The 12,391-nt window shown below is 54.0% G+C and overlaps 1 protein-coding gene across 8 annotated transcripts in view; it reads right to left on the bottom strand.

Moving 5' to 3' along the window:
• The window catches only part of LOC136304211 (tenascin-X-like), a 35,626-nt gene that overhangs the window by 3,171 nt on the left and 20,064 nt on the right, over positions 1-12,391 (bottom strand). For 4 of the 8 annotated variants that reach the window (XM_066207835.1, XM_066207842.1, XM_066207839.1 and 1 more), the window contains 11 exons: positions 11,694-12,050; positions 10,803-11,147; positions 9,695-10,075; positions 8,584-8,958; positions 7,522-7,863; positions 5,684-6,040; positions 4,553-4,960; positions 4,113-4,469; positions 3,093-3,446; positions 1,727-2,098; positions 214-338 (listed from right to left, as the gene is read on the bottom strand). In XM_066207835.1, coding sequence (XP_066063932.1) covers positions 214-338; positions 1,727-2,098; positions 3,093-3,446; positions 4,113-4,469; positions 4,553-4,960; positions 5,684-6,040; positions 7,522-7,863; positions 8,584-8,958; positions 9,695-10,075; positions 10,803-11,147; positions 11,694-12,050 — 3,773 coding nt within the window. The remainder of the gene's footprint in view (positions 1-213; positions 339-1,726; positions 2,099-3,092; positions 3,447-4,112; positions 4,470-4,552; positions 4,961-5,683; positions 6,041-7,521; positions 7,864-8,583; positions 8,959-9,694; positions 10,076-10,802; positions 11,148-11,693; positions 12,051-12,391) is intronic. The other 4 variants (XM_066207840.1, XM_066207836.1, XM_066207838.1 and 1 more) reach the window with 4 other exon arrangements.

Genomic DNA, 12,391 nt, shown 5'->3' with positions numbered 1-12,391 from the left:
GGTATTGACGTGCCCAAAGGCATTATTGGGGGTCCCCCGGAGGTGTATTGGGGTGCCATCACCAAAGGAGGGTAGTGGGATACTCTGAGGTGTTATTGAGGTCCCCAGGGGTGTTACTGGGATACCTGAAGGAGTATTTGGGTTCCCAGGGGGGTATTGGGGAGACACCCTGGGTGTTCCTGGGGGTTTTAGGCTCCTTTGGGGGGCTGTTACCTGCTGGGGTCCCCCAGGGGGGCCATACTCCAGCTCATAGCCATCAGGGGGGCGGTGCAGGGCGTCCCAGTGCAGCCAGGCACTGCGGGGCCACACAGAGCCCACCCAGAGGGTCCCTGGGGCGCCTGGCAAAGGACACAATGCTGACACCTCAAATGGCCCAGCTGACATCCCAAAGTCCCCCACTGATACCCCAAAAAAACACTGCTGCTGCCCAACCCACCCCCACCCCCCCCCACCCCCGGCTGACACCCTAAACCCTCCCACGGGCCCACCGGCCCTTCCCACAAACTGCACCAATGGAGATGCCCCAGTTCCCCCTCATTTTCTCTCAGACCCAGTTCCCACCTCCAGTCACCCTCAGTCCCCAGTTTCCCCCAGGGTCTGCCAGTCTTGTTTCCTCTAGTACCTCCCAGTCCCCAGATCCCTCCAGTTTCCTCTAGGCCCCTGACTTCCTCCCAGTGCCCAGTTTCCCCCACTCCTTGCCAGTCCCCAGTCCTCCCCTGGACCCAGTTTCCCCTCATTCTCCAATTTTCCCCCATCACTCCCATTCCCAGTTCCCCTCAATCTCCCTCAGACCTGTTTCCCCCAGTCCGTTCAGTCCATCCAGTTCCCCCCAGACTCAGTTCCCCCAGTGCCTCACAATCCCCTCCCAGCTGCCCCCAGGCCTCTGAGTCCCCAGTTCACGCCAGTTCACCCCAGTCTCCTGTTTCTCCCAGTTCCCCACACCCCCCAGTTGTCCCAAGTTGTCCCCAGTTCCTTCCAGTTCTCCTGCCAGTTGTTCCCAGTGCTACATTGCCCCTAATCTCCAGTTCCCTGCAGTCCTCTAGCTACTCCCAGCTCCCAGTTTCTCCCAGTTTTCCCAAGTACCCTCAGCCCCAATTGCTCCCAGTCCCCCTCTAGTCCCTGTTCTCCCTGATCCCCACTGAGCTCTCCCAATCCACCCCAACTCTCAAACTGCTCCCAGGCAGCCCAATAACTAATCTCCCACATTTCTCCTAGTTCCCCTAGTCCCCAGTCCCTCCCAGTTCCCAGATCCCCACAGCTACCCAGTACCCACCAAATTCTCCCCAGTGCCCAGTTTCCCCCAATCTTTGCCAGTCCTCAACTCTACCCCAGCCCCAGTTTGCCCCAGTTCCCCCAATTCCCCAGTTCCACATGGTTTCACCCAGGCCCCAGATTACCCCAGGCCCCAATGGTAGCCAGTTCCCCTAGCTGCTCCCAGTTCCTCTCAGTCCCCAGCTGATCAGAGTCCCTCCAGGTGTTGCACTTCCCCTAATCTCCAGTCACCTCCAATCCCTGGTCACCTCCAGCTCCCACTTTCCCCTAAATTCCCCATTCCTCAGTGCCCCCTGGTCCCCCAAGCTCCCTAGTCCCCCTCATTTCTCTGGCCCCCTCAGACCAGCCCAGTTCCCCAGTTCCTCCCATCTGCCCCTGGGCCCCAGTCCCAGCCCTGTTCCCACTCCAGCTCTGCTCCCTGAGGGACTCTGGGGGAGTCCCTGCAGCCCCTCACCGGTGATGGCCTCAGTGGAGGCATGGTCAATCCTTTTCCCACCCCGCAGCCCGTAGAGGTGGAAACGGTACTTGTGGGATGGGGACAGGCCCGGCACCATCACCGAGCGGGAACCTCCATCGATGGGCAGGGCCTGGGGCTGGCCCTGGGCATCCCGGTACTGCAGCATGAAGGAGTCAAAGGGGCCCTTGGGGACGCTCCACTGCAGCTGCACAGAGTTGGGTGTGACACTGGAGACCCTCAGCTCCCTCAGCACTGCCTGTGCCAGGGGGGGCTCAGATGGGGTGGCCTCATTTGGGGGATCTTTTCCTTTGGGGTCTTCAGGTTGGGGCTCCTCGGAGGGCAGGGGCAGCTCCTCTGTCTTGGCTGTGGCTGCAGTGGAGATGGGATGATGATTGTATGTGAGAATCCATGTATCTATCCAAATGTCCATCCCTCCATCCAATCATGTTTCTTTCCATGCAACTTTTACATCAACTGGATCTTTAACCTCTTCCTTCACCAGTTACCCAGATCATCCAGTCACCCAACTACTGATCTGATACATCAAACCTCCAACAAATTGTCCCAACACTTATCATGCATCATCCATCTTTATCTATCCATTATCCATCATCAATCTAACATCCATCCACCACCCATCTTTTTAACTTCAGTCAGTCCTTGAATCCATTCCTCCATCTATCCCCCTCCCCCCTTCACTTACCCCCTCCTTCGCCCAGGGCACAAACCAGCCATGGGCTCAGCCACTCATTCATGCATCCATTCACATTTCTCTCCATGCAACTTTTTCTTCAACTGGTTCTTTAACCTCTCCCTCTATTGGTACATCCAACAACTGAACCACTAACCTGATCCACAAAACCAACTGTCCCAACACACATCTTGCATCATCCAGCTTCATCCATCATTCATCTTCATCCATTCATCATCTACCCATTATCCATCATTCATTCATCATTTATCCATCATCCATCTATTAATCATACATCCATCATCCATCCTTATTCCTTTGACTAAAGTCCTTGAAACGAAACTTCCATCTACTCCCCCCACCCACCCACCCCTGCATCCCTACACTCAGCTCCTCCCTCACTCAAGGAAAAAAACAGGCACGGGCTTAGCCACACATGTACCCGTACAGCCACATGTCCATCCACCCATCCATCCATCCATCCATCCATCCATCCATCCATCCATCCATCCATCCATCATCCATCCACTCACTCATGTAACTCATTCACCCACGTGTTCCTCCTGAACCCTTCATTCACCCACGTGTTTCTCCATTACTTGATCCTCCATCTCTCCCTCAACCCATCATCCTTCATTCACCCACCGTCACCCCTCTGACCTTCCCCCACACCTGTGACGATGTCGGTGGAGACACGGTCAGTCCTTTTGCCTCCCTGCAGCCCATAGAGATGGAAGCGGTACTTGTGGGATGGGGACAGGCCTGGCACCGTCACCGAGCGAGACCCGCCATCAATGGGCAGGGCCTGGGGCTGGCCCTGGGCATCCCGGTACTGCAGCATGAAGGAGTCAAAGGAGCCCCTGGGGACGCTCCACTGCAGCTGCACAGAGCTGGGGGTGACACTGGAGACTCTCAGTTCCTCCAGCACTGCCCGTGCCAAGGGGGCATCAGTTGAGGGGGACTCGACTGGGAGATCTTTAGATTGGGTGTCCTCAGGCTGGAGCTCCTCTGAAGGCATGGCTGCAGCTACAATGAAGAAGGGATGGTGATGGGTATGCTCGTGTCCATCCAAATGTACATTCATCATCCACAAAATGAACCATCATTCATCATCCATCTATCCATCCATCTATCTATCCATCTATCTATCCATCCATCTCACCCAACATCCAACCCAATGCCATAACCAATCCCACAATCATCTCTCCAACTCTTTCTCTCTACATCCACTCAAGCCTTCACCTCTTCCACCCCCCCTTTCTCATGGACAATCTTCCATCCTTCAGGACATCCAGCCACCCACCAGGAATGCACCATCCATCTCTACTTCCCAATTGCATCCAACCACTCATCTATCTCTTCACCTTCTTCCATCAACATGGGAAGAAATGCACTCACAGTCCAGTCCAGAATCCATTCAACCATTCAGTTCTTCAACCAACATGGATGGATCATGATCATGATGGAAGATGATAATAATGATGGTGATGATGATGGGTGACAGATAAAGAGGATGATGACAATGATGGTGGATGATGGCAGGTGCTGGTAAGGAAGTCAGTAGAAGGGTTGATGATTGATTGGATGGTACTGGGGTCTGTGGGTAATAGATGGCAGGTAGAGATGAGATGGCCATGATTGTTTCATCTATTAATACCATGATCTATCTGGTCCTCTGACCATCCCCCTCACCTGTTACAGCCTCAGTGGAGGTATGGTAGATCCTCTTCCCGCCCCGCAGCCCATAGAGGTGGAAGCGGTACTTGTGGGATGGGGACAGGCCAGGCACTGTCACCGAGCGGGACCCGCCATCTATGGGCAAAGCCTGGGGCTGGCCCTGGGCATCCCGATACTGCAGCGTGAAGGAGTCAAAGGGGGCACCAGGGACAGTCCACTGCAGCTGTATGGAGCTGGAGGTGACACTGGAGACTCTCAGATCTTTCAGCACTGCCTGCATCGAGGTGGTTGCAGATGGGGGAGGCTCAGTTTGGCGTTTCTCATCTTGGGGTTCCTCTGAGGGCATGGGTAGTACCTCTGGCACAGCTGCAGCTGCAGTGGAGAGAGGATGATTAAGGGCATGGGCATCCAAAGATCCATCCATCCATGTTTCTTCTACCCGTCCATCCACCTACCCTTCATCCACTGACCTTCCCTATCAGCTGTGACAACATCAGAGGAAACGTGGTCAATCTTCTTCCCACCCTGCAGCCCATAGAGGTGGAAGCGGTACCGGTGGGATGGGGACAGCCCTGGCACCATCACCGAGCGGGATCCGCCGTCAACAGCCAGGGCCTGGGGCTGGCCCTGGGCATCCCGGTATTGCAGTGTGAAGGAGTCAAAGCGGCCCTCTGGGACACTCCACTGCAGCTGCACAGAGTTGGGTGTGACACTGGAGACCTTCAGCTCTCCCAGCACTGCCCGTGCTGAGGGGGCCTCAGATGGATGAGCCTCGGCTTGGGGATGTGCAGTTTGGTGGTCCTCAGTTCTGGAAGCCTCAGTTGGAGTGTCCATTGAGGGTGAGGGCAGATCCTCTGGGTCAGCTGCAGCAACAACAGAGATGGGACAATGATGGGTGAGGGCATCCGTATGTCCATCCATATGTCCATCCATCATCCACCCAACTATCCATTGTCCATCATGCACTATTTCCTCCCAGTCCCTTCTCACTATTCCCTCCTCACTCATCACAGAGCACCCAATGACCCCAGCCCCATCCAATCAACCATGACTCTTCCATGGACTTACTGACCAGCATCTGCCATCATCTACCATCTTCACCATCATCATAATCAACATCATCCATCATCTTGATTCATCCAATAGTCACCATCCATCCATCCATCCAAACAAACATTAATCCCTTCATCACTGCACCCTTGCATGGTCCCAGTCATCTCTCCATCTCCAAGCTGTCTCCAGTTTCCCTTCCCAATTCCACCCATCGCTCCTTCCCATTCACATCGCTATCCATTATCGGGCAGTGACAAGTCCCAGAAAACATCCGCTCAATGATTGATACTTCCCACCTGCTCCTGACAAAACTCCCTGTCATCCATCACCCATTGTAACCCAGCCCTCCATCCACCCTTTCACTATCCATTTCTGCAGGCATCCAGTAACGTTCATGTCCATCCTTCTACTCATGACTCCATCCAACCCTCCAGACATCCATCCATAATCCACCTTTTTTTCCATCTTTCCATCAATCTCTGCATCCTACTTCCATCTGCCCAACCTTTCCAACCTCTGACCTTCCTCCCCACCTGTGACAACATCGATGGAGACACGGTCAGTCCTCTTCCCGCCCCGCAGCCCGTAGAGGTGGAAGCGGTACCGGCGGGACGGGGACAGGCCTGGCACTGTCACTGAGCGGGACCCGCCATCGATGGGCAGGGCCTGGGGCTGGCCCTGGGCATCCCGGTACTGCAGCATGAAGGAGTCAAAGGAGCCCTCAGGGACGCTCCACTGCAGCTGCACAGAGTTGGGTGTGACACTGGAGACCCTCAACTTCCCCAGCGCCGCCTGTCCCTGGTTGGCCTCAGTTTGGGGCTGCTCAGGTTTGTGGTCTTCAGGCTGGGGGTCCTCTGAGGGTAGGGGCAGCTGCTCTGGAATTGCTGCATCTGTGGTAGAGAGGGAGTGATGTTTGCTGTGAGAATCGACATGTTCATTGAGCCATCCATCCCACCATCCATCCCATCATCCATCTCACCACACCATCACACCATCCATCCTTCCATCCATCCTTCCATCCTTTACTCATCCTTTTTCCTTCAGTCAGTCCTTAAATCCTTTCCTCTATCCCTCTTAACTGCCCTCACCTCCCAACCCCCACCCCAACACATCTTACCCTTACCCAGGGCACCAACCAGCCGCAGGCTCAACCACACATGCTCCCATCTGGCCACCTGTGCATTCATCATCGGTCCATCCATGCCACCCAGGAGCCCCCCATCCACCGATCCATTACCCCTCCATCCTCATCCATCACTCATTTTCCATCACTACAACCCTGAGCTGTTTCCAATACCCCAGCTCTGGTGTGTAGGATGGGGGGGACTGTAGTGGGGAGGAGAGATGGATGATGGATGATGGATGATGGATGATGGATGTTAGATGGATGACGGAGGGATGACAGATGGTATTGATGGAGGATGACACAGTCTCACTATGTCATTACAAGGGTCAAGGGTTGATTTGACGGTGCCACTGTCAGTGTTTATTCAATGGCAGGTGGAAATGGGATGGTGGAAAGGCGCAATTGGTGCAACCATGAAGGAAAATGTGGGGAAGTATGGATGAAGCTGGAATGGAGGGAGGATCAAAGTGAGATGGAGACAGGGTGTGTGGCTGGAGGGAATGAGTAGGACAGGGATGAGGGAAGGGAAGGGAAGGGAAGGGAAGGGAAGGGAAGGGAAGGGAAGGGAAGGGAAGGGAAGGGAAGGGAAGGGAAGGGAAGGGAAGGGAAGGGAAGGGAAGGGAAGGGAAGGGAAGGGAAGGGAAGGGAAGGGAAGGGAAGGGAAGGGAAGGGAAGGGAAGGGAAGGGAAGGGAAGGGAAGGGAAGGGAAGGGAAGGGAAGGGAAGGGAAGGGAAGGGAAGGGAAGGGAAGGGAAGGGAAGGGAAGGGAAGGAGACGGGAGTGTCCAAATATGTACCAGAAGATGGTTGCTTTGGGTGATGGTTGAACATTTGAAAGGGTGATGAATGGACGGGCAGAGGAATGTTTGGGGAGAAAAAAAAATGGATGGGTGGATGGGTGGATGGGTGGATGGGTGGATGGATGGATGGATGGATGGATGGATGGATGGATGGATGGATCCCAGTGGTCCCAGAACCATCTGTTCAATCACTGGTCCTTCCATCAACCCTATTGACCAACAACCCACCATCATATATCATCCATCATCCATTACCCATCATCAACCATCATCCCTCATCCCTCATCCATCCTTGGGTCCACACATCCCCCTACTCTCCACTCCTCTGGCCTCACATTCCCATCCCCATCTCAAGCCCCAGAAGTACTTGCCAGACCCCCCAAGCTTGAAGGACCATCTGAGGGCTTCGATGCACCACAGGTCGGATGGGGCCTAAGCCTCCCTCACCTGTGACGACATCCGTGGACACGTGATCAATCCTTTTCCCACCTTGCAAGCCGTAGAGGTGGACGCGGTACTTGTGGGATGGGGACAGCCCTGGCACTGTCACTGAGCGAGACCCGCCATCGATGGGCAGGGCCTGGGGCTGGCCCTGGCCATCCCGGTACTGCAGTGTGAAGGAGTCAAAGCGGCCCTCTGGGACACTCCACTGCAGCTGCACAGAGTTGGGTGTGACACTGGAGACTTTCAGCTCTCCCAGCACTGCTCGTGCTGGCAGGGCATCAGGTGAGATGGCCTCAGTTTCGGGTTCCTCTGAGGGCAGGGGCGTCTCTTCCTGCTTGGCTGCAGCTGTGATGGTGGGAGGATAGTGATGGACCTGGGCATCTGCTTGTCCATCAACAAGTCCATCTATCATCCACCCAACCACCCATCCATCCATCCATCCCTCCATCTCCATCCATCCCTTCAATCACATGTCTTTCCATGAAACTTTTGTTTCAACTGCATCTTTAACTTCTCCCTCCATTGGGTTATCCAACCATCAAATGACTGATCTGATCCTCAAAACCACTAATACACTGCCCCAACACCCATCCATCCATCCTCCATCCACTGTCCATCCATTGCCATACCACTGTCAATCATCCATTGTTCATCTATCTTCCATCACCCATCATTATCATCCATCCATCATCACAATCATCATCAGCAACATAATCATCCATCCATCCATCCATCCATCCATCCATCCATCCACCTTGCTAATGCTCCCACACATCCTCTACTACCCAGCTGGGAAACTGGGGAGAAGTGGGGTCAGCTGGGAATGGAGGGATCGGTGATGGGTGATGGATAGATGATGGATCTATCCAATTAAATGATGATGACGATGGATGATGGTGGGTGTTGGCTAATAGGCCAGTGGAAGGGTTGATTGGATGGTGCTGGTGTCAGTGGGTACTGAATGGCAGGTAGGGATGGGATTGGGATGGGATCTTTTGATTGCTCCATCTTTCCATCCCTACAGCCACCTCTAGAATCCTTTCACATTCTGACCTTCCCCCTTACCTGTGACAATGTCAGTGGAGACACGGTCAGTCCTCTTCCCACCCTGCAGCCCATAGAGGTGGAAGCGGTACCGGCGCGATGGGGACAGCCCCGGCACTGTCACTGAGTGGGACTCTCCATTGATGGGCAAGGCCTGGGGCTGGCCCTGGGCATCCCGGTACTGCAGCATGAAGGAGTCAAAGGAGCCCTCAGGGACGCTCCACTGCAGCTCCACGGAGTTGTGGGTGACACTGGAGACCCCCAACTCTCCCAGCACCGCCCGCACCGGGGGGATTCCTGTTTGGGGGTGCTCAGAGTGGTTGTCCTCAGTTGGCAGGGCTTCAGTCTGGGGCTTCTCTGAGGGCGAAAGTGGCTGCTTTGGCTTCTCTGTGGCTGCTATGCAGAGGGGACTGTGATGGGTGTGGCTGTCCATGTGTTCATCCATATGTCCATCCATCACCTACCCAACCATCCCCCCACCCATTGTCCATCACTGCCAACCATCATCATCCAACCATCCCACCATCCACCCAACACTCAACCCAACATCCCACCCAATACCACATTCATCTCTTTGTTTCTTTCCCTCCATATTCCCCCATTGCCTCCACCATTCCCAGCCCCCATTTCCCATGGACAATCTTCTGTCCATCAAGACACACACCTGGACAGCAGGAACCCTCCATCCATCCATCCATCCATCCATCCATCCATCCATCCATCCATCCCACCTTCCCAACCACCCATCCACCTACTTCCCTCAGTTTGGACAGCAACCTGCCCAACATCCAGACCAGAATCTGTAAAACCATTCAGTTGTTCATCCTTCATGGATAGAAAATCATGATGATGATGCATGGTGGTAATGGATATTACTGATGGTCATGGATTGTTGATGGTTGATGATGATGAATGAAGATGATGCACGATGATGATGATTGATGGTGGGTGTTCTTCAATGGGTAAGGGGAAGGTTGCTGGCAGACTGCATGATCCCAGACTAGAAAAGTGCTTAATGTGGGGTGGGGAGGGGATGGGAATGGAAACCCTTCTTTCCACCATGCCTTGATGCCTCTACCTCTCCATCCCTCCATCTCTCTCATCCCTTCTTTCCTCTGACTTTCCCTCTCACCTGTGATAATGTCAATGGAAGTGTGGTCAATCCTTTCCCCCCTGTGAATCCCATAGAGGTGGAAGCGGTATCGGTGGGATGGGAACAGCCCTGGCACCATCACCGAGCGGGATCCACCATCGATGGGGAGGGCCTGGGGCTGGCCCTGGTCATCCTGGTACTGCAGCATGAAAGAGTCAAAGGGGCCCTCAGGGACATTCCACTGCAGCCCCACAGAGTCAGGTGTGATACTGGAGATCTTCAGTTCTCCCAGCACTGCCTGTGCCAAGGGGGCCTCTGTTTGGGGATGCTCAGGTTTATGGTCTTCAGCTGTGGGGGCCTCAGTTCTGGAAGTCTCAGTTGGAGTGTCCATTGAGGGTGAGGGCAGATCCTCTGGGTCAGCTGCAGCAACAACAGAGATGGGACAATGATGGGTGAGGGCATCCGTATGTCCATCCATATGTCCATCCATCATCCACCCAACTATCCATTGTCCATCATGCACCATTTCCTCCCAGTCCCTTCTCACTATTCCCTCCTCACTCATCACAGAACACCCAATGACCCCAGCCCCATCCAATCAACCATGACTCTTCCATGGACTTACTGACCAGCATCTGCCATCATCTACCATCTTCATCATCATCATAATCAACATCATCCATCATCTTGATTCATCCAATAGTCACCATCCATCCATCCATCCATCCAAACAAACATTAATCCCTTCATCACTGCACCCTTGCATGGTCCCAGTCATCTCTCCATCTCCAAGCTGTCTCCAGTTTCCCTTCCCAGTTCCACCCATCGCTCCTTCCCATCCACATCGCTGTCCACTATCGGGCAGTGACAAGTCCCAGAAAACATCCGCTCAATGATTGATACTTCCCACCTGCTCCTGACAAAACTCCCTGTCATCCATCACCCATTGTAACCCAGCCCTCCATCCACCCTTTCACGATCCATTTCTGCAGGCATCCAGTAACATTCATGTCCATCCTTCTACTCATGACTCCATCCAACCCTCCAGACATCCATCCATAATCCACCTTTTTTTCCATATTTCCATCAATCTCTGCATCCTACTTCCATCTGCCCAACCTTTCCATCCTCTGACCTTCCTCCCCACCTGTGACAACATCGACGGAGACACGGTCAGTCCTCTTCCCGCCCCGCAGCCCGTAGAGGTGGAAGCGGTACCGGCGGGATGGGGACAGGCCTGGCACTGTCACCGAGCGGGACCCGCCATCGATGGGCAGGGCCTGGGGCTGGCCCTGGGCATCCCGGTACTGCAGCATGAAGGAGTCAAAGGAGCCCTCAGGGACGCTCCACTGCAGCTGCACAGAGTTGGGTGTGACACTGGAGACCGTCAGCTCCTCCAGCACCGCTCGCACTGGGAGTGCCTCAGATGAAGGGGACTCAGGTTTGAGTGTCTCTGGTTGAGGATCCTCTGAGGGCAATGCTTGTACACTGGCTGCATTGGAGAGGAGATGGTAATGGGCATAGGCATCCATGTGGCCATCACAATGTCCATCCATCCATCCATCCATCCATTCATCTATCCATCCATTCTTCCCATCTAACACCCAACATCCAACATAACCACCTGTACAGTTCCACAGTCTCTCTGTCTCTTTCTCACCACATCTCTCCATGCCTTCAACCCTCCCACTGCCATTTCCCGTAGACAATCTTCCATTCATCCATCATTGAATCCATCCTTGATGGATACAGTGTGAGGGAAGCATTGAAGGATAGATGTATACATGATAATTGATGGAGGATGCTGATGGTGATACATGGGAGATGAAGATGATGGATGATGATGGATAATGGACATTTGCTGCTGATGGTGGATGATGGATGATGGACAGTGCTGGTCAATAGGTTGGTGGAAGGGTTGATGGTTGATCAGATGGTGCTGAGTCAATGACTGCTCGCTGGTAAGTATGTGACGGACATGGCATCCCTTGATGCCTCCATTTCTTGATCCTTCCATCCCTTTGACCTTCTGCCTCACCTGTGACAGTGTCAACGGAGACACGGTCAATCCTTTTGCCTCCCTGCAGCCCATAGAGGTGAAAGCGGTACTTGTGGGATGGGGACAGGCCTGGAACAGTCACCGAGCGAGACCCGCCATCGATGGGCAGGGCCTGGGGCTGGCCCTGGGCATCCCGGTACTGCAGCATGAAGGAGTCAAAGGAGCCCTTGGGGACAGTCCACTGTAGCCCCACGGAGCTGGGGGTGACGCTGGAGACCCTCAGCTCGTCCAGCACCGCCGTTGCTGGAGTGGCCTCAGATGTGGGGGCCTCAGTTTGGGGTTTCTCATGCTGCGGTTCCTCTGTGGTCAGGGGCAGTTCCTCCGTCACTTCTGCTGCTGTCATGGAGAGGGGATGGTGATGGGTGTGTCCATCCAAACATCCATCTATCACCCACCAACCAGCCAACCAACTAACCAACCAACACATCCATCCATTGATCCATCCATTCAGCCTTTCAACTCCTAAACAGTTCACTTTCGGAACCAAGATCTACCCATGCATCCATTCATTACCTCATTTATAGATCAAGTCATCCGTCCGTCCATCCATCCATCAATGCAATCGCTCATTCTACCGTTCCTCCCCTCCTCCACCACTCTATCCCTTCCTCCAATCACCCATTCCTCTATCCCTTGATCCCTCAACCTCTGCATATATCCATTTTCTTTACCCATAT

The sequence above is a fragment of the Chamaea fasciata genome, unplaced genomic scaffold, assembly GCF_029207755.1.
Source record: "Chamaea fasciata isolate MVZ Bird 193981 ecotype frontalis unplaced genomic scaffold, bChaFas1.0.hap1 SCAF_57, whole genome shotgun sequence".
Lineage (NCBI taxonomy): Eukaryota > Metazoa > Chordata > Aves > Passeriformes > Sylviidae > Chamaea > Chamaea fasciata.
Note: the sequence above shows the minus strand (reverse complement) of the source record. Positions and strands in the feature narration are given on the sequence as shown.